Source organism: Xenopus laevis, chromosome 7S, assembly GCF_017654675.1.
Source record: "Xenopus laevis strain J_2021 chromosome 7S, Xenopus_laevis_v10.1, whole genome shotgun sequence".
Classification (NCBI taxonomy): domain Eukaryota; kingdom Metazoa; phylum Chordata; class Amphibia; order Anura; family Pipidae; genus Xenopus; species Xenopus laevis.
Genome location: NC_054384.1, coordinates 31548502 through 31571532, shown reverse-complemented (window position 1 = coordinate 31571532; position 23031 = coordinate 31548502). Strand labels below are relative to the sequence as shown.

At 38.3% G+C, this 23031-nt stretch overlaps 1 protein-coding gene across 1 annotated transcript in view; it reads left to right on the top strand.

The window, feature by feature from the left end:
- sec31b.S (SEC31 homolog B, COPII coat complex component S homeolog) overlaps positions 1–22677 on the top strand; it is a gene marked incomplete at its 5' end in the record, with an annotated part of 58303 nt that extends 35626 nt beyond the window's left edge. Inside the window, 13 exon segments of the mRNA NM_001091781.1 lie at positions 33–211; positions 524–650; positions 1043–1188; positions 3343–3516; positions 3833–3985; positions 5598–5802; positions 8468–8809; positions 9687–9725; positions 11611–11672; positions 17878–18021; positions 18598–18717; positions 20616–20687; positions 22111–22677. Coding sequence (NP_001085250.1) covers positions 33–211; positions 524–650; positions 1043–1188; positions 3343–3516; positions 3833–3985; positions 5598–5802; positions 8468–8809; positions 9687–9725; positions 11611–11672; positions 17878–18021; positions 18598–18717; positions 20616–20687; positions 22111–22290 — 1943 coding nt within the window. The 3' untranslated portion in view covers positions 22291–22677.
- Between the last annotated feature and the right edge of the window lie 354 nt (positions 22678–23031).

The window sequence follows — 23031 nt, the reverse complement described above, 5'->3', positions numbered from 1 at the left end:
CAATCTGATGCAATTATATGTCCTTTTGTCAGATACTGATGGGTTGATCAGCCAGGCACTTCTCATGGGAAATTTTGAGGCTGCTGTAGATGTGTGTTTAAAACATGGACGGTTTGCCGATGCCATTATATTAGCCAATGCTGGTGGAGAAGACCTACTAAGAGAAACTCAACAGTGGTACTTTGCTCAGCAGAAAAATAAGATAACTACAGTAGGTATTGCTTAGTAGAATTATTAGATAAATCTGATTTCTATACCAGGAACAGAAATTACATGTAAAAAACTGTGTTTAAATCAGCTAACAGTGCTTTTTTTGAACCCCCTATATATTAATTAGATAACAGTTGCTGATGTTCCTCTTCGTCCAAATACCCATTGGGGTAAAATTACGAAGATTGCCACGTTTTTTTCTGCACGACATCCATCGTGATTACTAAACTCATGCAGGGTTTCCTTAAAGATTCCCCCACAATCCCTCGTGTTACAGTATGTTTATTGATGTGCATTGTCTTTAATTTTCTAGCTTCTGTCTTCAGTGGTTCAGCACAAGTGGAGGGACATAGTGATTAAATGTGATCCGCAGAGCTGGAAGGAAACCCTGGCACTCCTGCTGACATACTCCAAACCTGAGGAATACGCTGAACTTTGTGGTATGCATAAAACACCACCCCTAGCCAAGAGTACTTACCCCTGCCAACTCTACTACATGGTTTATTTACCAGGGAGTGTTAGAAGTGGTGAGATCCTCTAATATGCTGTTTACATTTGTACTCCAGCCTATGAAAGGATTACACAGCCTCAAGCATAGCATGAGGTGTTACTCACTGGTGGCAGCTTGGGGTAATTTATTTTGCAAAAATGGTTTATTATAGTAATATTGACACATTCCTATTTATTTTTATAAGAACGTGTCCATATCACTTTAAGCTGTACAAATAGTTTGTGACTTTATTTTATTTGGGGTTACTTGATTGCAAGAAAGATATCCTGCTTGTGTAGCCGTGGTTTTGGTCAGGAAAACTTACATATTGTTTGCTTTTAGATATTCTTGGAAACCGCTTGGAGATTGAAGGAGAGGGAAAGTTGTACTCAGAGGCCTGCCTTTGTTATATATCCTCGGGAAATGTGGAGAGGCTGGTAGAATGCTGGGTTAAAAGCCATGATATAACTAACCCACTTGCACTGCAGGTAAGAGTGTTTCTGAGCTTTCTGCGGTTGCATTACCATTAAAATAACTATTTCTAGTATTAGCTTTAATAATTACATCTTCAGGTGTAATTTCTACCCTGTGAGTTCAGAAAAGAGAGAATAATGTATCAGTTAAGTGTTAAGAAGTTAATCCATTTTCCAGTTGGCAGCTATATATTTTCCATACCCTCCATTAGTGATGTGCAGGCCGACCTGATACAGACGAGTTCAGGTCGACCTAGCTGTGCTTTTTGCGGCCTTACACTGCCGATTTCCGGCTTATCAGTTTTATAGGCTTGCGCCTACTCCATCCCTTTTGTCATGTCATCATGCTGGTCTATAACTAGAAGGCGGAAGTCTGGTGCGGGTGCAGGTTCTGGTCACTACCCTCCATATAGCTAACTCACCAGTCAGGAAATAATGGGGTCATAAACAGTTAAATAAATGTACACATTTAAATAAGAGACTGGAATATGAATATGAGACCTGAATAGAAAGAAGAGTAATAAATAGTGCCAATAACATTAAAAGTGTAGCTTAAAAGATCATTTTTAGATTTGAAAGCTGGAAAGAGTCAAAAGAAAAAGACAGTTAATTCAAACTATTGAAAAAAAACTATTGAAAATTTGCTTAGAATTGTCCATTCTATAACATACTTGAATCACCCCTTTAAGCCTTGAAAAAGAGGGAAAAAAAAAACAAAAAGGACAAGTCCGTTGATCTCCCACATGATCCTCAATAGAAAGTCAGACGATATTTTTTTTTACTATAGTGCTATAGCTAATGGGAGTTCAACCACCTAAAAAAACTTGAAAAAAAATAATATAGTGTAGTATTTAGGGATGCACCAAATGCACTATTTTGGATTCGGCCAAACCCCGAATCCTTTGCGAAAGATTTGGCCGAATACCGAACCGAATCCTAATTTGCATATGCAAATTAGGGGTGAGAAGGGAAAAACATTTGTTACTTCCTTGTTTTGTGACAAAAAGTTATGAGATTTCCCTCCCCACCCCTAATTTGCATATGCAAATTAGGATTTGGTTCAGCCGGGCAGAAGGATTCGGCAGATTCCGAATCCTGCTGAGAAAGGCCGAATCCTGAATTCGGTGCATCCCTAGTAGTATTGGTGATTATAATATATCACCTGGGTGAAAAAAACAACACCTGTGTTCTACACCAAGATCACATGTAAAATTGGTCAGGGGGGCCCAGGGCCCACTGGGGCTGCAGTTTCAGGTCCCCCCTCTGGAAACCCCTGCACCGCTCTTGTGCGGTTGAGCGGAAACACGGGTGCATTTGAGCGTGTGTTTAGTTGAGCATGCATGCAGGAAGAAGAAAAGCAGCGCGTGCAGGAAGAAGGAAAGTAGTGCAGGGTGTGGATGTGGGCCAGCGGGGCCCACAAGAGCCTGGGACCCCCCGAGTGACCTGGTGTCCTGCCGGCCCAGTCTGACCCTGTATGTTACTATGAACAATGTTTGCACTGATTTCATCAACTTTAACAACCAATCCGCCAATAATGTTAACATGTAAATGACTTACTGCTGCATGTGACAGGGAAATCTACATAACCCACCCCCTTCTGGGGCAGATGAAAATATAATGCAACCAGTCTGTACAATATTAGACAGAGCTCTGCTATGATCTACTGACTGAGATTGTTTTTATGAATATTATAAAAATTAAATGGATGAAATGTACTCTTTTGGGCTCCTTTTGCCATTTATCCTGTTTTCTCAGCTAGTTTAGTGATGGATATTATCAGATAATATCAATTTTGTGATGCCTATATTTCTGGGATGGGACTTGTAGCATAAAAAAATGCTACAGGGCTGGTAGACTTTCAGGGCCATGGCACATGGATGCCCATTTCCCACTACCAAGCAGGAGGTTTTTTTGTGTGTGTCAGTTGAAATTCTAAAATTGTGTAAGATACTCCATACCACATTAAAATTTCTGTACATCCAGTAAGCAGCTGTATGGTTTGTCAAGCCTTTCTTCCAAACATCCAATATATTACTCTAAGTAATATTTCCTCTTTCACGTCTGTATATTGTGTATCTATAGGTATTTTCAATACATAAGAGTGTTCCATTATAGGCTATTTAGTATGTATCACTATTGTTCTGTTACATTACACTATGGCACATCCAGGATCTTATGGAGAAAGCTATGGTTTTGAGAAAATCTATTGAGCTACTTCGAGGAGCAGAGTTGCCGCCCCAAGGACCAGTGATGGCAGAGAAAGTGGCAGAGTATGCCAATCTGTTGGCCTCGCAAGGAAAACTGGCAGCTGCCATGAGCATTCTGCCAGTTGATTCTCAAGAGGTATGGTCACATTTTGTCACTTGCCCAAAGTGATAACATTCTTAATATTCATTGTTGTTGTGCTTTTCTTTTATCTAAGGTAATTTATCAATTGCTTAAAGATGGGCACTGGGCATGCATAGGCTACTCAGATGTGTGTCATGTGTATAGAGGAGAGATCATATTCAGGCAATACATTTCATTTTGTGTGTAGGGCTTTTTCTCAACAAATAGTTTTGTCTGCAAAAGTCAACTGGTTTGCAGAAATTATGGCTTTTTATAATGAAGCTGTCCATTGTCAACATTTTCTTTAAAAATGCTTTCTACCAATATCAAGACGGCAGTACAGCGGCTGCGAGATCGTCTCCTTAATGCTCAGGGAGAGGGTGTGAGTAGTCAGAGAAACACATCCTATGAACCCAGCATCCAGCCACCTTTCGGTTTAAAAGGAAGCAAAGCACCAGAAGGAGTCCACTATAGCAACAGACAGGTATAGTAATCTTTTCTTGCCACTGCTTTTTGTGCTCTTTTAATTTTAGTACTAGACTTATTAAGGCCCAGGCGTGTAGTGTATTTTGCCAGTTTTTCATTTCAGTGGAAGAAAGGTGATCATCTAGGAAATAATATAAACTCCGTTCCTTAAAGGGGTTGTTCACCTTTGAGATAACTTTTAGTATGATGTAGAGAGTGATATTCTGAGACAATTAGCAATTGGTTTTCATTTTTAATTATTGAAGGTTTTTGAGTTTTTTAGCTTTTTATTCTTCAATTTGCATTTTAAGCAGTCTGGTAGCTAGTGTCCAAATTACCCTAGCCACCATGCACTGATATGCATTGGAATATGAATAGGAGAGGCCTGAAATGAAAGATGAGTAATGCAAATTAGCAATAATAATACATGTTGCCTTACAGAGCATTCGCTTTTTAGAAGGGGGTTTGAAAGCTGCAAAGAGTCAGAAGAAAAAGGCAAATAATTAAAAAAAATATATGTATAAAAAATAAATAATGAAAAAGTTGTTTAGAATTGGCCATACTATAACATACTAAAAGTTACCTTAAAGGTGAACCACCCCTTTAACTGGATCTCTGATAAACTTAACGCTCGATAAATGATGACTGCTGGTCTTCTGTATTTGCAGCAGTAGATGGCAGTACTGCACTAGAATTATGATCAAAGTAAAAATTCAAAGCTGCCAGTTACAGTTATGTCTCAGAAAAAAGTGGTAAAAATGATAAATGAATAATTTCATATAAATGTAATCATTTTCATACAGTGTGTTCAGTGCATCCCTAAAAGGACCGATATTGGGTATTGCTTTGCATTTTTTTTGTTTTCCTTTTCTCTAGGAGGCAGGTTGCTTTTTCTCATATTCTCTCTAAATGTCTTGCCCTGCCAATGTTAAACACATTTTAAGCTGCTTGTACATATATAGAGAATCTGTCTTTTAGCAGGGCAACAGATAATAACAATTATACTTGCAGCTGTTCTGTATAAGAAAACTATATAGCATAATCATTGCATAGGTGCAATCATGAATGAAATTTTACCCTTGTTTATTTTATCACTCTTACACTAAAACCTTTTATACTAAATAGCTTATCGGTTCTATGCTCTGCAGTACAGATTTTACAGATGTAAAATGCTCAAAATCCCCCCCCCCTCCATCATCCTTTAAAGGAGACATTTTGTGTAATAAATAAGAACATACCAGTGCTATATATTTTAGATATAGAAGAATTGTGCTTTAAAAAGTAGTGTTTCAGGCTGATTTATTGAATATTTCTGCAAAAACATCAATAGGGAGCTCCAATAAAGGGGCTATTTTTAAAGATAATACTAATTTTTATCACTGTGTAAAAGCAACACCACATATTATGCATAACTGCCTCCAAAATTAGGTTTTTTTTTTTTTCATTTATCCTATATGTCTCCATTAAGATAATCCCTTAAAAGCAATCACTTGCATGAGCATCATTATGCAGCACTTTATCTATACAGCTGGTTATGCACCAATTTACTCTTCAAAATATTATTACATGTTTTTTTTACACATTTAACCTACTTTTTGATACTGATATTTTATATTGTTTCCTCAATACAGAATTTCTCACAATCTCAGCCTGGCACTGGAGTTCCACCTATAACAGCAGTGCCTTCAGTATTCACGCCTCAGCCATTGCCCACAGCACCAATGGGCCCCCCTCCAGGTGTGCCATTTCAGACAGTCCCTGGGCTACCTTCTAATACCTACCCTAGACCACCCGGTGCTTGGCAGACATACCCAGCACCACAGCCACCTGTACCAGGTATGTGCACCTTGGAGGAACAAGTAACTCAATACAGCTATGGTCAGCATTAAATGTTGCATAATACAATATTGGAAATACGCTGAAAAATAGCTTTCAAATCATATTAAATTGTGATTTGCTAACAGTGAATGTTACTCCATGTTTGCGAAACTGATAATTCGATTACCTGTGCAAACAATCATCCTGCATATTGGACTCCTGCTAAAAAAAATAGTCATACTGGTAATCGTCTACCTCACAAAGATTAAATATGGAGGAGCTTCAGTCTCCCCGTTTGCCCTGTTTAGCTCAACAAAAGCATAGATATTTTTAGGATTAGAACATCATGCAAAAAGCATGTTCAGCACAAGTCCTATTTGTTACATTCATGTTCAACGAAATCTATGTTACAGATTAAGCATTTATTATGGTTTTAAAAAATTTTTTTGGTCCAGTTTCTCTTTTAAAGGGGTGGTTCACGTTTGAATTAACTTTTAGTATGTTATAGAATGGGCAGTTCTAAGAAACGTTTTGGTCTTCATTTATTTTTTATAGTTTTTTAATTATTTTTTAATTATTTGTATATTTTTCTGATGTGTTCCAGCTTTCAAATAGGGGACACTGGCCCCATCTAAAAAAACAAATGCTCTGTTAAGCTACACTTTTATTGTTATTGCTACTTTGTATTACTCATCTTTCTATTCAGATCCTCTCCTAATCATATTCCAGTCTCTTATTCAAATCAGTGCATGGTTGCTAGGGTAATTTGGACCCTAGCAAATTGCTGAAACTGCAAACTGGAGAGCTGCTGAATAAAAAGCTAAATAACTCAAAAACCACCGATAATAAAAAATGAAAACCAATTGCAAATTGTCTCAGAATATCACTCTCTACATCATACTAAATGTTAATTTAAAGGAGAACAACCCCTTTAACTGATCCAATAAACTTAATTTTATAGGTATAACAAAAATGGTAGATACTCAATATAGTTCCCTAGGAGGCTGAGGGTTCCTAAACCTTGCTTTGACTGATGTGTGCTGTTGTTATTATTTTTTTTATATGAGAATTAAAGGCTGTGATTTAAAAGTACTATCAGTTTTCCCGATAGCCCCCTAAAACACATTGGGAAGTGCTGTAAATACAAACATTTCTTGGCAGTTATAAAATGGTATTACAGATACATTTTCAAGTATTTTCTCTTCCCAGAAACCAGCGTACTGTTATTATTTAACTACAAAGATTTGCAAAGGCAGCATTAGCAGTCAGTCTCTTCCCTCCATCCACAAGGTTCTGCTTTTAGCCTCCTCCATGAGGTCTGTCAGTCTTTGTCTGGGATCTGTTTAGATCAATGAAAGGCTGGTGGCAGGTGGGTGGGATATTGGTCACACCTCAAGTGCTTAATCCCCAGACTGTTGCCAAACACTTCAGTGGCTGTGGGAGTTTTCTCCCAGTCCTTGAATCGGTTTTGTTCGAATACAATTCTCCTGTGTTGGTTCTTTGTAGACTAAGCTTTAGCAGGGGCTTGGGTATATAATAGCTGCAGGGAAATCAGCTTCTACTGGTCTGTCACTTTGAGACAGTTGATAAGTGTATTAGAAAGAACTTAGCTCCTTGGGCTTTTTGACTTTAAAATGCTGCTGTGTTGTTGCTTTTGCTTTTAACTGCTTCACTGACTCTAAAGGTCAGGGCACACAAGCAGATTCAGGGAGATTAGTCGCCCGGCGACAAATGCTGCTGTGTTGTGGGAGATTGGTCGATTGAGATTGGTCGCCCCAAAATCGCCGGCGGGATGGCAGTCGACATGATTCGTTTTCCGAAGTCCCTGAAGTTTCCTCGTGAGGCAAATTCAGAAATGCCGAGTGCCATTCCGCCGGCGATTTGCATTTTAGTCAGTGGGAAGGCAAGGGAGGCAGTTCGGGAAAATTAGTCGCCCCAAAATCACCGACGGGGTGGGGAGGCGATTCATCCTCTCCACATCAAAGCTAATACAGGTATGGGACCTGTTATCCAGAATGCTTGGGACCTGGGGGATAACAGATCTTTCTGTAATTTGGATATTCATAGCTTGTCTACAAAAAATTACGTAAACATTAAATAAACCCAATTGGCTGGTTTTGCTTCCAATAAAGATTAATTATATTTTAGTTGGGATCAAGTACAAGCTACTGTTTTAGTGATACATAGAAGAAGGAAATATTTTTTAAAATGTTTAATTATTTGATTATAATGGAGTCTATCGGAGACAGCCTTTCTGTAATGCGAAGCTTTCTGGATAACGGGTTTCCGGATAACTGATTCCACACCTGTCTATATATTTTAAACTAGCTAATATACTGATCAGTCCATCATAAATTTAAAATGGTGTTGTTAAACTAGACATTCATAGCAATAATATGTTCACTGAGATTATGTACTGTTTTCCTTTTTCGTACATTGTTAGTTGCTAATGTTTTGCAGTAACAACTGTACTGAAATATTCTCAGATAAAAAGTTTTTTAAACAGGAGTGTAAAAACCTTACAACTGCTGGGGTAATCCAGTGAGTCCCCTACTGATGAGCAAATTCAGCATATCTTTGTGAAACAGATAATGCTTATAGAGTTTTGCGGGGCATCTGGTTACTCTGAGTATATATATTTGACATGGCAGAAATAATAATAATTATTTGTTTGCCCTCGCAGCATTTGCACACTCTCCATCCTTCAAACCAACAGGCCACCCAGTCCCAAACACTGCTGCTTTGCCCCCATCACCTGTGACAGGACATCTGCCTCCCATCAGCACACTGAATTTAACTGGTTTTCCCACAGCATCAGGACCCATGTTTTGCCCTCCAGCCTCTATTCCTTCTTCAGTGCCTGCTGCTACACAGCCTGTTTCAAGAACATTTACAGCTATGGGCCAGCCTTCCACTCCTCTTTCCATGGCCTCCTCTCAGCCCCCATTTAACTACCCCATGGGTGCAAGTTTTCACCATGGGGGACCTGGTGCTCCCACAAGTCTACCACCACCACCCCCTACAGGTAAACCTTGCATTATTGCAGTTACTAGTCAGTTACTAGTCATTTACTTCATTGACTGTTGTAATTTCAGTTTTTATGGCTGTATTACTTCGTCTGCTCTAGTCATTACATTATAGTAAAAAATTGTGGGTTAGCATGTATGCTATGCATATTCAGTTTTATTTCCTTACATGTTTAAAGGAGAACTCAAGCTCAACTAAAGAAGTAGCTAGAAATGTTATACATTATGTTTTGTGCTTCTGTACCAGTCCAAGGCAACCACAGCCCTTTAGCAGTAAAGATCTGTGTCTTCAAAGATGCCCCAGTAGCTCCCCATCTTCTTTTCTGCTGATTCACTGCACATGGCTTGGGGACCCACTCATAATATACAGTACACATAGAATAGAAATGTCACAGTATAAGGCTGATTAGTAATTAATATAGATAATTACTACATGGCAGAACAGAAACCAGTGCAATTAACATCAGAATTTAATAATCACCCCTGTAGCATCAGCTTATATTACAGACAAACCTCATTTTCATTTCTAAGCTTAGCTTCTCAACAGCTGCGCAGACCCAGTGAGCATGTGAGTGTCGCTGACACTTTCCAAGATGGCGACCCCCTGTGACAATTTTGAAATCCTGGATCATTGCTGCTATTGACAAGCTGAAATTTTAGCCTTTATACAGGCTGATCGTTTTGTTTCTACTTATAATGACTTAGGCAGGGAATATGCTTGAGAGATATTATATGCCTTTTTGACAGTGGCATAGATAACCTGCTTACATTGGTTATTTGTTAGGTAGTTGTGCAGAACCTTAACTCCCCACCAGCCTGCACAATTGCTTAACAATCTGTGCCACTGACTGTTGTGAATGCTTCTTTATCTTTCAGGTTATTTCCCCTGGCTTCAGAACCAGCCAAATCCAGCAGGTATAAAAAGCATATCAAATAGGTAGCTTGTATCTGCGTGACCAAGGTTTTAAGCTTGTGGTTCTTGTTCTTTGTGATATCTGCTCACATAGTCTGGTCTCTGTTGCACTCAGCATTAGTATCATTTACAGAAAAATGCCAGGCTTTAACTAACTGTTGTGGAATGCAAAAAAACAGCAACCTTCGTCACTTTCTGTGCCAGTACTACATCCATATCTTGCCACTAGACCTGTTGCCTGTTGTTACTGGATCTAATTCCATTGGTTTTACATTATACAAAGCCGTAACAAAAAGTGTTGCCCAAAGAATCTGCAAATATTTCATAAACACAAAATTCTTTTTTAGTTGAAATTTGAATCTATTGGAAATATTAATCATGTAACACTTGGAGAGAAGCCTTTCATTTAGATTAATAACCTAGCCTAAAAGATACCAAAGTTTTTCTTCATTACAAAAGCCTATTCAGGGATAAAGTCTGGAAATTTCCAAGATTTTTCAGTCCAAAACCCAGTGTAAATACGGAACCTCGTGTTGGGTTTCCTTACTGATAGCTCAAGCCGAAAAGCACTGACCCCCATTGACAGGGAATAGGGAATCATACCAGGATCCAAATATATAAATGTGGTTTTAATCCATACCAGTTGGTTGCAGATAGTTGATGGTGGTGTAAATACATTTAAACGGCAGCGAAATCCAATGTAATTTGGTACATATTTAAATTGGCAGTTGAAAGTGGTGTTAATACATTTAAACTGCAGTGCAAATCAAATTGAGCTTTTGTTGCTTATGGCACTGTTGGAAATCTGTGGAGGTATTTATTAACCTAATCTGCTAGTGCTGTTGATTAGGGATGGGCGAATTTGACCCGTTTCGTTTCGCCAAAAATTCGCCACTGGCAAAATGTCGCAGACCCCCATTAAAGTCTATGGGCGTCCAAAATTTTTTGTCGCCCGGCCAAATTTTTTTTACGTGCTCTTTTTTTTTTTTTTTGACGTACGCCACCCTACAAATCTATGGGCGTCTTTCCCGCGGCGAAACAAGGCGAAAAAATTCGCCCATCCCTATTGTTCATCACATATTGGGGCCCTGGCATCAATGAAGCATTCTGTGAATCATCTAGTTGTTGCTTTTAAGCTACAGACTACAGCTAAAAAAATATTTGAGATTTTGGGGGTTGGCGCTATGCACTGTGTGAAGGCTGTGGATTGGATATCTATAGCCCAATCCAATCCAATGTTGTACATTTAATGCCCACCATATGAAACCCTGGGACCTTTGGTAAATTTACTCTATTCTCTCTACATGGCAATCTTAAAGCAACAGTAAAAAAAAATATTACATTTATGAGCATTACCTATTTTAATTACCCCACACAACAATACTGGCTCATCGTTTTCAATACAGGTATAGAATCTCTTTCTGGAATCCCATTGTCCATATATATGTTAAATACGGTGAGGCAATTTTTACTTTTTGACTGCCTTTGATTTTTACTAAGCTAGCATAAACCAGTAAAAAATTCAATCAAAGCCGTATGATTTTTTTAAAAGAATTTTAAACGAGTAAATTATTTTTCAGTCCTCCAAATTGCAGTGATCGCTTTGCTGAATTTAAGTCCATGTGTCACGTGTTAGCGTGTTCTGGCCCAAAAAGGACTTATTCATTGCCTGTTACTGCTAAAATCTGTGTGTTTTTATAAATGGCTGTTTATGAAACCACACTATTTCTTGTTGTAGTTTGTCTGCATGCAATGGGCAATAATGTGCAGTAGATTGATATCATGGCATCTGCAGCTCCTGTCTTGCAATATTAAGAATGATTTTGCAGTACACAAAATAATTATGGGTAATGATCAAATAAGTGTGCTTTGTTTTTGATCTTTCAGCAAGTGAACAAGAAGCCTGGAGTGATCCTCATGCTTTCAAAGCTGGTATACAACGGAAAACGGTATAGTAGCACTAAGAATCAAGAAAGTTAGATCTTGTTTATCAATGTACACGGTCAGTTGTACATTTTGGAACAATCATAGATGTGTTTTGTAGTACACATAGCTATAAAGTAATTATAAATAAAGGGGTTGTTCACCTTTAAAACTTTTAGCATGTTATAGAATCTCCCATGTCTAACAAACTTTTAGTTGGTTTCCATTTCTTTTATAGTATTTTTTCTGCCTCTTTCAATATGTCAGATGGTGGTCACTGACCCCAGCAGCCAAAAAACTATTGCTCTGTGATACTACAGTGTTGTTATTGTTACTTCTAGCCTCTCGTTCAAACCACATCATGGTTGTTATGGTAAACTGAACCCCAGCAACCAGATAGCTGCTGAAATTCCACAATGGAAAACCAATTGTAAGTAGTCGTAGAATATGAATGCCTTCATCATACTGATTAATTTAAAGGTGAACTACCCCTTAAAGTATAATTTTTAAGACAATGATAACCAATATGTTGTGAATACATAGTGCCGGCAATTTAAAGACTTGTAAAATAGAAATAATGGCAGAAGATTTGAAAAGTTTGTATTTTTCTGATTAAATTACAATAACGTTTCTGCGATACTTCAACTTATTAATCAGGTAGTAATATACACTTAGATGACCTAGCGCTTCTACTTCACAAATACTTTTTGGAAAATTATATAATTAAAAGGGCTCCCTAATGTGTCTGGCCTATAATACAAATTAGGGATGAACCGAATCCACTATTTTGGATTCGACCGAATCCTTTGTGAAAGATTTGGCTGAATACCGAATCCGAACCCTAATTTGCATATGCAAATTAGGGGTGGGAAGGGGAAAAACATTTTACTTCCTTGTTTTGTGTCCTACAGTCACACAATTTCCCTCCCTCCCCACCCCTAAATATGCAAATTTGGATTCAGTTCAGGCCAAATCCTGCTGAAAAAGGCCTAATCCTGGATTCGGTGCATCCCTAATACAAACACACTTCAGTATCTGTGATAGTTCTGGAGATTGGGGTTTGGTCTTAGGAGACGACATCCATTGATGTGCTGCTTCCTCTGAGGTTTTGAATAAAAGAAGCACAACTTGCCACAGGTCTAATCACCTTCAGTAATCAATCAGCAAGTACCGTAGTATTTTCTGGGCGCCCAATTTAAAACAAACCTTTTATTAGTTGCTGTTGGTTACTGTATCTAGGCAGTCTCTGTGCCTTTTATTAAATATGGGGGGTTCTCTGTAATATTGTAGGTGTTGAATGGGGTCATTGTTTCTGTTGAAGTGCCTGTGCATATGTGACCAGGTTTGCTCACTTCCAAATAAAGCATTCAGTTTTGTTTTAAAGGGTACCTGTCACCTTAAAGGGCAACTAAAGTCTAAAATAGAATAATGTTAGAAATGCTTTATTATGTATACTAAATATAAACATGAACTTACTGCACCAGCAGCCTAATAAGACAAATGATTTATGCTTTCAAAGTTGGCGCAGGGGGCTGTCATCTTGTAACTTTGTTACTTTGCAATATCAAGACTCGCACATGCTCAGTGTGGTCTAGGCTTCAGTTGGGAGGTTAAGCTTAGGGATCGTCATAAATTATCAAAACAGCACAAGTCAAATAATATCTGCCATAGAAGCCAATACAGCAAGACTGATTAATAATCATAATATAGAGACTGCACTGCGTCTCTGGATACAAATCTCTACAGGGAATCCAACAATGCTGCTCGAGTTCTGGGAAGTAAGGTGGGGGGGCTCCCCCTGCGGCTCCCCCTGCCATTTGAAAGTATGATCGTTTACCTGCACAGCAGTTGGGGACCATCTGACAATTCCTATCCACAGCAGTAAAAGAAGGGGGAATTGCACTGCATACAGTCAGGTTTATGATAAAAACTGTAGACATCTTTTAATTAAAGTATATTGGAGATAGATTTCTTTTTCATTAAAGAAAGTAAAAATGGGATTTTATATTTTTGCCTTTACATGCCCTTTAAGAAATAATTCCAAATTCTTTCCTATCATGTTAGTCGAGCAAAATAAACTTTACTTACACTATATTTATTATTTACATTTTATATCCTTCAGTCTTGAAATTACACAATCACAGAAAGCAGGCAGCCATTTTGTGGACACTGTTATTAAGACAAATTGTGTATGCACCAGGATGGGGGGCCTAATATCCATGCACAGTGCCCTACACAATTATGGAGTGTGAGGAGGGAAGGGGGAATATAAGGACCACAGTGCCATATAGAAAGTGAAAGTAATTGACTGCCCCCTCGTCTATGCCTCAGGCATAGAGGCATGGAAAATATTTGATTGACAGCTCAGATATTTAAACACCTTTATAACAGGTATATATGTTTTAACGAAAAAAATAATTTGTGTTTCATTTGCAAAGGACTTTCATTATGCAGGTTTTTATGTGTAGGTGACAGGTCTGCTTAAAAGCAAAACATGTATCCAAATAAAAGGTGCTATGCAATAGAAATACTCTGCTATACGCTGCTATTTTCTCGAGATTAGTTGCCCATCGACAAATCGCTTCTTTTTCGGACGACTAATCTCTCCAACTGCCTTCCCGCTGGCTAGAATGGAAATCGCCGGCAGGATGGCACTTGGAGCACTTTGTTTTCTGAAGTTGCCCGAAACTTCGGGGCAACTTTGCAAATCCGAAGCGATCTGACTGCCATCCCGCCAACGATTTACATTCTAGCCGGCGGGTAAGCAGTTCGGCGAAATTAGTTGCCCGAAGAAGAAGAAATAAATCTTTTCTTTTTTTGGAGGGGGTGGGAGAAATTTTCCTCACATTAATAACCCACAAGGTTTATGTCAATCAGCAACATAATGCATTGCTTAGTCCTGTGAAACATTAGACTATCAGTAGGCTGATGGAGGGATTTATAAGTGCTTTGTAATATGTTGGCAATAAAAAGGATATGCACATTGACTGTAGCAAAATAATGGATGCTTAGCGCATTTGATTACCGATATGTTCTAAAACTCTTGGTTTAGAAATGTGTGGCCAGCTCTGTAGGGAACATTCTGAACAAACTTTCCAATCTCTGGTGCTTTGCGCATCCCTTTTCTATGGCCTTCATCCTCCCCCACTGTACATAAGTTAAGACTCTTGGCTTTCTCAGGAGGTCTGGCTGGGAATCAGCTGCAGGCTGTGCTCACTACAACAGGATTAGCTCCTCGTTAAAACTGTCTCGCTTTGATGTGGCCTTCTTGGAGGGAATCACTTCTGACTACGTGGCTTAGCCAGCAAGAAATAAAGCCAGTCTCACACATGCCATAAGACTTTTCTTTTCCCCTCCATTCCCTCTTTTTTTTTTTTTTTTTTTTTTTTACTATAAAGTCGGCTTTATCAGACAGTTTACTGCTCCTTAATTGCTGCATGCATGACTCCTGTTGATAAATAATAAAGAAGGAGGTCTAACCTTCAGTTTCTCTGCCCCAACACTATTGTCTATTCTTCCTTTTCAGCTATGCAGATTCCTAGAGAGCAAACTATATTCTTTCTTTTACTGTAGAAATACATATATCTTAAATACTTAAACATACCACATTGGCCTGTTTCTCAATATGTGTTTTAATGTTTTCCAGTTATAACATTTATTCAACTAGTTGTTTAGCTCTCACTTATATGTGTAAAACAAAACATGGAAATAACAAATGTGTATATGCAATAAGCTCTCTTGTATAAATAGTAAAAAACATATTAAAATTAAACCAACTGACAAATGTAGTTTTATTATCCTTCATATATTTAGTGCTGACATATTAAAGAGATTTGACACCATTGACATCAGTCTCTGCCCCAGTAGAACTTCTTTTCTTTTATTGCTTGTGTACCTACATTGCTTCTGCATTCTTTTATAGCATGACTGTGTATTATTCCACTTCTGGATGTACAGTTTAGCTGTATTTGACCAAACTCTATGGATAATGATCTATTGAGTATTATTATCTCCAATAAATGTTTGTGAAGATTCTCATTCATCCAGGTCATGGTATATCTGTAGAAATAAGTCATATCAACTGGACTTGCTGTGTTTTTCTTGAAGACGTTTCACCAGATATCCAACTGGCTTTATCAATTCAGAATGAATTGAGAAAGTCAGTTGGATGACTGGTGAAACATCTTCAAGAAAAACACAAGAAGTCCAGTTGATATGACATATTTCTACAGATATCTCCAATAAACCTTAATAGTCATATGAACTAACAAGAGCCCTGAATATCCTGTAAATTATATATACTTATAATCAGTGCTTAGTTTATAACTGGTACTTAGGGAAGTAATTTTTGCCACATGACTCATTAAAACTTGTGTATTATAATAAAAAATGTAGCCCCTGTAACATTTTCCATGACTGTTGGAGTCCCATGACCAGGCCTTTGGTCTCATGCTTTTATAGGTTAATGGAACTCCTCTGAGACTTATAATATCCATGTATTTTACAACATTATTCACTACAAGTATGGGACCTGTTATCCAGAATGCTCAGGACCTGAGGATTTCTGTATAATGGATTTTTCCATAATTTGGGTCTTTAAGTCCACTAGAAAATCATGTAAACATTAAATAAACCCAATGGTTTGATTTTGCTTCCAGTAAGGATTAATTATATCTTAGTTTGGATCAAGTACAAGGTACTGTTTTAGTTATACAGAGAAAAAGGAAATCATTTTTTTAAATTTGGATTATTTGGATAAAATGGAGTCTATGGGAGACAGGCATTCTGTAATTCGGATCTTTCTGGATAACTGGTTTCCCGGATAACAGATCCCATACCTGTATACTGTATAATAAATGTGTTGCCAAAAAGCCTAGTTACACTCTTGTAACATATTTGTTTCCACCCTACCCAGATAATAATTGGTGTTGAACTCCCGTATACTTCTATGAACAAAGTTTGTATAACACATAAATAGAAACATATATTTGTCTGTAAATGTCAATAAGGAATACTTCTTTAAATCAAGCAACGGATCGTATAATTTAATGCATTGCAGTTTATCCAGATTATCTTCAGTGGCAAAACAACTGATTAACAAAGCCCATAAATACCCACAAAAGCCCATCCAGATATATGTTCATATGTTAAATGCAATAACACATAATTAATTCAAAAATGTCAAATGAAGGTCTTTTAAAGAGGATGTACTTGAATGGCCAAAAGAAAAATATGTTCAAGAAAGCATCAGTAATGGTGAAATTTAGGAAGAACATGCTCCTACGGCAAAAGGACTTGCATTCTGGGTGGAATGTAGACTGGGCAGTAGCTGCATTTTTTTATACGCATAAGAATTATGTACATAAAATATTGTTCTACTACCCAAGCAAGAGTCTACAGGTTAATGGAGATTTTTGCCTTTATATTTTTGTAATATTTATTTTTTATTGTACAGGTATGGGATCCATTATCCGAAAACCCATTATCCAGAATGCTCCTAAATATGGAAAGGCCATATCCCATAGACTCTATTATAATCAAATAATCCAACTTTTTCTCTGTCATAATAAAACGGTACCTTGAAGTTTATCCAAACTAAAATCATAATGAATCCTTATTGGAAGCAATACCAGCTTATTTGGTTTATTTAATGTTTATATGATTTTATAGTAGACTAAGGTTAAGGGCACACAGGCAGATTCGAGGAGTTTAGTCGCCCCGGCAACAAATCGCCTCTTCTTCGGGGCGACAATCTCCCCGAACTGTTTTCCCGCCAGCTATAATGAAAAATCGCCTGTGGGATGGCACCTGCGGCGCTTCGTTTTCCGAAGTCGCCTCACAAGGAAACTTCAGGCGTCTTCAGAAAAAAAATCGCCACAAGTGCCATCCCGCGGGCGATTTTTCATTATAGCCGCAGGAAGGTAGGGGAAGGCAGTTTGGGGAGATTGTTGACCCAAAGAAGAGGCAATTTGTCGCTGGGGCGACTTATCTCCCCAAATCTGCCCGTGTGTTATTACCCTTAACGTATGAAGATCCAAATTACAGAAAGATCCGTTATCCATAATGTTAGGGACCTGGGTTTTCAGAATAACAGTTTCCACACCTGTATTCAACAAATATATATCCATGCTCTTTCTGTAATTTTTAGGTGGGCAGATTCAAGGCAGCAGTTTCATAGATAAATGTGTTCGTGATTGATGAATGTATATGTTTGTGTGTTTTATTTTTCAGTCTAATCCAGTTGTTCCTCTTGCACCAATCACATCTCCTGTTATGAACCTTCCCAATGAATCCGAGAATTTGCAACCTCAGCTGAGCAGCAGCTATGACTTCAATCAGGCTCCCCCTGGGGCACCTAAAGAAACAAGTATGCAGGTAAAAAATGATTGGACACTGTTAATCAGCAGTGAATGTGAGATATTTGGGTATCTATATCTGCACAAACAAATGTCTTTATGCTGCAACTTTGTGGGGCACAACAAATTGTGGGACTCTACTGTGCAGCAATTGCTTGTAGCATAAGTGAGTGCTTCATTGCACTGTGTAAAACAAAGAAAAATGTAATTATGAATTAATTTTTGTGTGTATGTATCTGATCTTAGATAGCAGGATACCCTGTGTCTAGAATGGTAAACAATAAGGGCTTTATCTGCTTTATACACATTTGTATGAGTAGATGAATTGAAGGGAAAAGGTAGCTCTGTGTTGATTCTCAGCTTCCCTCCTGCTGCTTATAGATCTCAACTTTGCGCTGTAATCTTCACTCCTATTGTCTTTACTCTCCATGCTAAATGTAGCTTTTAATGAACCTTTAATATATTCTAAGTAACACAGAGATTTGTGTTTAATAGGGTTAAGGCAAGATGAGTTTTCCTCTTGATTTATGAATGCTTTGCTGGTTGATTAACATTAAACTCAATTTTACCAATTTTACCAATTTTTCTGTTCCAGAGGATGCACCGGCTGCCAGTGGAAAAGATAGAGAAAAAAGAAGTGCCTTCAGAACATCAGCCCCTGCAAAAGTCATTTGATGGTCTAGTGCAGAGGTGTTCAGCTGTGGCATCAGACCCGGTAAGTTAAAATGTACGGTGAGGGGGTACCTGCTATTTCTAAAAACGGTCATTTGAACTGATTAAACCACACTGTGTAAAGGAGAACTAATCCCCCAATGAGAAAAGCCCCATCCACTACCCCTCTCCATAGTCCACCCTCCCTGCATAGTGCATTAGTGCAAAAAAGTGTCCCCAAATGTTAATCTCACTTTTTCATGCAGAGTAGCGCTGCAGAGCTCCAGGGTGCCATCTTCTGCATCTTTTTTTGTCTTTAAAATGGACCGCCAACACTGAGGTATTCAGATAGGAACCTCTTCCTTCCCTTCAGCAATTTATGGCTTTCGGGGTGAATGCATAGTTGGCGCAATTACCAGACTGGCTCCTACTGCACATACACCAGAAAGCGGTAAAGGGAAACAAGAGGATCTGAAGATGGCGCCCTGGAGCTCTGCTACACTATTCTGCATGAAGAAGTGAGATTGACATTTAGGGACACTTTTTGCACTAATGCAGAACTAAACCCCCATTGCGAGGGGAGGAAGCAGGGGGGGGACAATGGGGGGGTAGTGGATGCAGCTTTTCTCATTTAGTGGTTTAGTTCTCCTTTAGAGAGACTGTACATTTTTCCATGGCATAATTTAAAATTACTTCATTATAAAGGCATGAATATCATGCAGAGGCAGTGTCACATATAGTCTATAAGAATTCACTGTGTATGGTGGCGCAATGGTGCAAAAAAGCTGAGCCATAAAAATGCATAAACAGTAAATAATTCCCCTTGGGAAGAAGTAAATACAGAATTTAGTGCAAACACCCAGTACTTAAAGGAAACCTGGCACCCTAAGAAATAATTCATGCAACAGGCAAGACCCAGTTTGTGTAATAAATGTTCCTACCGCACACTCGCCTTTCCTCTCACTGCGTTGGTGGTGCTGGTTTCTCCGTTGACCCCGGCCAGGTCCCTTAGCAACAGCAAACAAGAAACGGATCCGCACACACGCTATTATCAGCAGTTGGGGGGACGCCCCTCTTTATTATATCACCTCGTGATCAACGTTTCGGGGGGATAAACCTCCCTTCATCAGGATAAGAATACAAATGTGAACAGACCCTATATTGGTGAAACCCCTCCCCTTGATCACGAGGTGATATAATAAAGAGGGGCGTCCCCCCAACTGCTGATAATAGCGTGTGTGCGGATCCGTTTCTTGTTTGCTGTTGCTAAAAGACCCAGTTTGTGGACACTGTTATAAAGACAAGTGTGTTATTAAGACAAATTATAAAGACAAGTGTGTACCCCAACATTTTGTGTATGCAACCTAATGCCCATACACAGTGCCCTACACAATTATAGAGTGGGAGGAGGAATGTGAGGAGGGCAGTGATATGTAGGAAGTGCTGAATGGAAAGTGAAGGTAATCAACGTCCCTACTTCTATGCCTCGGGCATAGATATGGGGCAGGTAATATTTGATTGACAGCTCAGATATTTAAAGACCTTTATAAAAGGTATGGATGTTTTAAAGAATTTGGGTTCCATGTTTAATTTGCAAACTTTTTTCATACAACTTTTTATGCATAGGTGACAGGACCGCGTTAACCTTTTTTAATACTGTAGCTTTCCTCTCTAGTTATCTCCACTAAACCTAGCAAAAAAGAGCATTAAAAAAAGAGCATTAAAACAAAGGAAGTGGATTTTTCATAATTATTTATTTGAATTTTTTTTCATCAGTGCACCCCTGCTGCAACACTGGAATGCATGTTTGGTATAATCATCTAAATAAAAGATTCAGATGCAGAATGTTATTTATATCTTGTATTTTGGGGGTTTAAGATTTATTCCACCACTGAATTAGGTTGTTTGGGTGGACATTATTAAAATAGCAGCACCTAATTATCATGTATCTTCTGTCCTCAGAAAACTAAGAGGAAATTAGAAGATGCTCTTCAGAGGTTGGAGTGTTTATATGACAAGATTAGAGAAAACAATGTAAGTATCTTTATCTGTACTTTCTTTCAAATATATTATGATTCTTAACTGATTGATAGGGATCTTCTGTGTTGTTTCTGTCACTTTATTTAAACCTTGAGGGCAATCAGATTATTAAGTCCTCTCTTTATTTAGAGGCAAATTTATCATGGGTTGAATTTCAAATCCATGAGAGTTTTTTTTTTTCAAATTTAAGGGTCAGGCCACACAGGGCATTTTGGGGAGATTTGGTCGCCTGGCGACTAATTGCCTCGTTTTTGCGGCGACCAATCCCCCCAAACGCCTTCCCTGACTCTGCACCGGCTAAAATGAAAAAATGTTGGCGCTAATCACACGTGGTGATTCGTTTTCCGAAGTTTCCTTGTGAGGCAACTTCGGGCGTCTTCGGAAAACAAACTGCCGCGTGTGATTATCGCCAGCGTTTTTTCATTTTAAGCCGGCGCAGAGTCAGGGAAGGCGTTTGGGGAGATTGGTCGCTGCAAAAACGAGGCGATTAGTCGCCAGGGGACCAAATCTCCCCAAAACGCCCACTGTGGACTTACACAAAAAGAGATTTATTAAAAAATTGAATTTGTAAAAGTCAGAGGTATTTAAAAGACTCGAAAGCTCGAATTGAATTCGATTCAAATTCGATCAAACTCGATTCGAGTTTTTTCTCAGAAAAAAACTTGAATGTCAGGAAGGCTACAAACAACTCCAAATAAAGCCCTGGACCTTTCCCATTGACTAGAGCAAATTGGCAGGTTTTAGGTGGCGAATAGTCAAATTTGAATTCCTAAAGGGCCATATATGTATGATAAATCTTGAAAATCAAATTAGATTTTTTTTAAAAACTCGAATCGAGTTTGGATAATTCCCTAGTGGAATTGACAGTTGTGACCATAAAAAAAGATTCGAAATTTCAATTCCACCTTTAATAAATCTGCCCCTAAATGTCAGTTAGTTGCAATTGTACATTAATGGTGTTACATATAGCAGGCTTCAGCAGAAGATGTTTTCATTTATATCACATCTACTTTATACAGTTAGTTAAAATAAATTAAAAATCCTGCCTCAGGGGCTGCCAAAGCCATTACATATGAAGTACAGAAACCTGTGGTCCTTAGATTTTGCAGAGCGCCAACTCTCAGATTCTTTCAGGAGGACGCTGGGAGTTTAAGTATGTAAGTTTAAGTCACAACATCTGGAGGGCTGCGGGTTGTTCATTACTGAACAACATTCCTAGTAATGCTTTTACTACCTCAACATTCCTAGTAATGCTACCATTCACAATGAAATTCAGCATTATACGCAAATAATTTACTTTACAACCCCTCAATCTCCACTTAACGGTCTTATTTATTCAGCACCCTTCAGTTAGCACATATTATTGCATAGTAGGTCATGTCTCCATTTCATGCTGCTTTTTTTTACATTCCCACAGCTATCCCCTCACATTCTGGCTGGGCTTCATGAAATTGCTCGTTGTGTCGAGGCCCGCAATTACCCTCAAGGTTTGGTTGTACATACACAGGTAGTCAGTAGCAGCAACTTCAGTGAGGTCTCTGGCTTCATGCCCATCCTGAAGGTCCTCATGACTATTGCCAGCAAGCTGTGCGTTTAGTAGCAAGCAGCTCTGATGGACTCTGGACACAGGCTCACTGAAACTGTCCCTGGAAGGACTGTTTTTTCTCTACAGGATTGGACATTTATGTGCCTCACAGGTGCAACTTCTAAATATGTGTAAGTATGTGTTTGAGTCTTCATACAAATATATACATATACGGACACATATTTTGTGCAGTGCACTATAGAATGCTTAGGGAACAGAATATGATGAATATGCTCGTTCCATCCATAAAACAAATTTTATAATATGAAATAAATTAACTGATATCTAGTCTTTTTTTCCTGCTTTACTTCAAATGCTGTAAGTGGATTTTGGTGACAAATACCAACACAATCAGACTGGAATGTCATAAGTTTCAATTACAGTTTATTACAAATTCAATATGGCAACCTTTGAGTTCTTTATACCTGCATAAATTACGGCCATAAACAGCGCTATTTTTTCGGAGATGCCACACGTCTTTTTAGCTATGCAAGGCTACACATGATACACTTTTGCCAAGCAGAATAATATAGGAATTATTTTGCAACAGAGCGTCATAGGAAACTCTACAAGTCAATCTGGATTACCCATTTTGTGTATGGAACCTTTCCATTATTCTCAGATAAGTCAAAGAAATTAGTGGTTTCAAAATTGCATTAACTGATAATATATGTACTGGTGACTGTTCTACCCCATCTAGGGGGGGTCATCATTCAGTAATAAAATGGAAAATAAAAACATAATTTTACAGAC